The sequence below is a fragment of the Zea mays genome, chromosome 4 (genome assembly GCF_902167145.1).
Source record: "Zea mays cultivar B73 chromosome 4, Zm-B73-REFERENCE-NAM-5.0, whole genome shotgun sequence".
NCBI lineage: Eukaryota > Viridiplantae > Streptophyta > Magnoliopsida > Poales > Poaceae > Zea > Zea mays.
The window spans coordinates 174,728,740-174,732,165 of record NC_050099.1 but is presented as its reverse complement, the minus strand read 5'-3'; the positions used below and the strand labels follow the sequence as shown (position 1 = coordinate 174,732,165).

The window sequence follows — 3,426 nt, the reverse complement described above, 5'->3', positions numbered from 1 at the left end:
TTTATCATCATGGCGATTCTGTTGACGGCTTTGATAGCGATGATTTTGATTTTGACCGGCCGCATGACATGCTGCATGCAACATCATATCCTTTCGGTCGGTGTCGTGTCGTCTCCGAGTCTCTGACCCAGCCTGCTTCATTCTCCTGTACCCCCGCGTCCGCTCTAGCCTCTCGCTCGGTCAAACTCCCGCACACGGCCACACGGACGACCACCGCACCCACGTACCCCCACCCGTCGGCTGCGTCGGCGCCTCATCGTTCTCGTTCCTTCACTTCTCCGACCTCGCCGCCCTCCCCACCAGCAGGCTAGCTATATAAACCCCAGCGCCATGCACCACCTCTCCTCATCCAAATCGAGACAGAACACACCACCACAAGCTAGCTAGCAGCCTAGCACTAGCAGCGGCCGGGCAAGCCACCTCTCTCCCTCGATCCCTCGCCGATCGATCACCGTCTTTGCACTGATCTCTGCAGAAAGCTAGCATTAGTATGGACGGCGCCGTAGCGATAGCGGCGGCGGCGGTCCTGCTGCTCTGCGCCTTCATCTACGCGGCGTGGCTGGCACCGGCCGCAGCCAGGCGCCGCCTCCGCGGGGCGGGCTTCGACGGGCCACGCCCGTCCTTCCCCTTCGGCAACCTCCCCGAGATCACGGCCTCGCTGCAGGCCCAGGCCCAGGCCAACAACAACAAGTCCTCCGCCGTCGCCAGCGGCGACATCCACGCCGCCGTCTTCCCCTACTTCGCCCGCTGGCGCGAGTCCTTCGGCAAGGTCTTCGTCTACTGGCTGGGCACGGAGCCGTTCCTGTACGTGGCCCACCCGGAGTTCCTCAAGGCCGCCACCGCCGGCGCGCTGGGCAAGCGCTGGGGGAAGCCCGACGTGTTCCGCCGCGACCGCATGCCCATGTTCGGCCGGGGCCTCGTCATGGCCGAGGGCGAAGAGTGGACCCGGCACCGACACATCATCGCGCCAGCCTTCTCCGCCACAAACCTCAACGTACGTACTACTCAATATCTCTCCATGCACTCACTCACTCACAAAAGTTGTTGACGCTGACCGACCCCGGTACGGTGTGCATATATGCAGGACATGATCGGGCTCATGCAGGAGACCACCGCCAAGATGCTGGCCGAGTGGGGCGACGCGGTGGCGGCGTCCGGCGACCAGCAGGACGGCGCCGTCGTCGACGTGGAGCGGGGCGTGGTCCGGAACGCCGCCGAGATCATCGCCAAGGCGAGCTTTGGGGTGACCGACGACGAGGCCGGCGCGCGGGTGTTCCGGAAGCTGCAGGCCATGCAGGCGATGCTGTTCCAGTCCAACCGCCTCGTCGGGGTGCCGCTGGCGCGCCTGCTGCACGTGCGGAAAACCTACGACGCGTGGCGCCTGGGACGCCAGATCGACGCGCTGCTCATGGACATCATCCACGACGCGCGCCGCCGCCGCCGCCAGGGGAAGGACCTCCTGTCGCTGCTGCTGGCCGGGACGGAGGAAGCCACCGACCGGCGGCTCACCACGAGGGAGCTGGTGGACGAGTGCAAGACCTTCTTCTTCGGCGGGCACGAGACCACGGCGCTGGCGCTGTCGTGGACGCTGCTCATGCTCGCCGCGCACCCGGACTGGCAGGACGCGCTGCGGGAGGAGGTGGAGCGCGAGCTCGGCAATAAGGACGACCAAGGCCAGAAGCTCGACGCCGCCGCGCTTGGCCGCCTCACCAAGATGGGGTGGGTCATGAGCGAGGTGCTGCGCCTCTACCCGCCGTCGCCCAACGTGCAGCGGCAGGCTCTGGAGGACGTGCAGGTGGCGGAGGGCAAGGGGGCCGCTGTCGTCATCCCGCGTGGCACCAACATGTGGGTGGACGTGGTGGCCATGCACCACGACGTGGACCTGTGGGGCGACGACGCGCACGAGTTCCGGCCGGAGCGGTTCGCTCGTGACCCCATGCAGGGCGGGTGCCGCCACCGCATGGGCTTCCTCCCCTTCGGCTTCGGCGGCCGCATCTGCGTCGGACGCAACCTCACCGCCATGGAGTACCGCGTCGTGCTGGCCATGCTGCTGCGCCGCTTCAGGGTGTCGGTGGCGCCGGAGTACCGGCACGCGCCCAAGATCATGCTCTCGCTCAGGCCCTCTAACGGCATCCAGCTCCGTCTCACACCACTGGTCACTGCCGATGCCAAGTCATCGTCGGCCTAAGCTAAGCTAGCTAGGTATCTACGACTTAATTAACTAATAGCTGGAGGAGTATTAATTAGGTTGATCTGCTCCACTTGGTATATATATAGATGTTATATATGAAGCTAATTATATTAGGCATGTGACGAGCATCTGCTAGTAATAAGCTCCTATATATAAAGTGGATGCTTATTTTGTATCTCTACTATATATATATATATATATATATATATATATATATATATATATATATATATATATATATATATATATATATATATATATATATATATATACAGGGTGATGGTAATGGGAGCCCTGGGCTTCCATTAGTATGAGAAGCCCCAGTCAGGTATATCTACGCGCGCTCGATTTGGTTCTGGCTCGAGCGGATTGCAGCGTAAAACGTGACCTAAAACAGCGTAAATGAGTACGAAATTTAGCGTAAATCTTATATCTGTTTTGTAACAGCAAACGGGGCCTAAAATTACGGCGTAAAAATCGCATGCAGCCGATCGTGCGCGGGTTCTTGCTCGGGCGGATTCCAGCGTAAAACGTGAGCTAAAACAACGTAAATGAGTACGAAATTTAGCGTAATTCCTATATCTGTTTTGTAACAGCAAACGTAGCCTAAAATTACGGCGTAAAAATCGTGTGCACCTGATCGTGCGCGGGTTCTGGCTCGGGTGGATTTTAGCGTAAAACGTGAACCAAAACAGCGTAAATGAGTACAAATTTTAGCGTAAATCATCGATCTGTTTCGTAACGACAAATGGGTCTCGAATTACGGCATGAAAATCGCCACAGGCGCTGTCTCGGGCGGATTTCAGCATAAAACGTGAACCAAAACAGCGTAAATGAGTATGAATTTTAGCGTAAATCATCGATTGATTTCGTAACGGCAAATGGGGACAAATTACGGCGTAAAAATCGTGCGCGGGTTCTGGCTCGAGCGGATTTAAGTGTAAATCGTGAACCAAAACAGCGTAAATGAGTATAAATTTTAGCGTAAATGAATAGAAATATCAGAATCAGACAAATAGATGAAAGCGGATCCATGAACTGAAATATAGGTCATAAAATCCTATTGACATTGGCATAAATATGTATACAAAATAGCATAAAAATAGGATCGCCGTCCTGCGGAACCAGCGCCTCGCATCTGGGATGCGCCACCACTTCGTGCCTAGGGGAGGATGCCGTCGTCGCTAGCGCCTAGGGAAATCCGCCATCGCGACCGCTGGCACATCGCCGTCGTG

The 3,426-nt window shown here is 57.2% G+C and overlaps 1 protein-coding gene across 1 annotated transcript; it reads left to right on the top strand.

The window, feature by feature from the left end:
• The first annotated feature begins 289 nt into the window (after positions 1–289).
• On the top strand, positions 290–2,366 carry LOC103654095 (cytochrome P450 714C3). The gene is made up of 2 exons (XM_008680901.2): positions 290–994; positions 1,085–2,366. Exons 1-2 carry the CDS (start codon positions 491–493, stop codon positions 2,186–2,188), a joined length of 1,608 nt encoding a protein of 535 aa, XP_008679123.1. The 5' UTR covers positions 290–490; the 3' UTR covers positions 2,189–2,366.
• Positions 2,367–3,426: the final 1,060 nt, after the last annotated feature.

Coding starts and splice junctions, on each gene's coding strand:
- LOC103654095 (XM_008680901.2), top strand. CDS start 491: ATGGACGGCGCCGTAGCGATAGCGGCGGCGGCGGTCCTGCTGCTCTGC. Junction 995..1,084: donor TCTCCGCCACAAACCTCAAC/GTACGTACTACT, acceptor GCATATATGCAG/GACATGATCGGGCTCATGCA.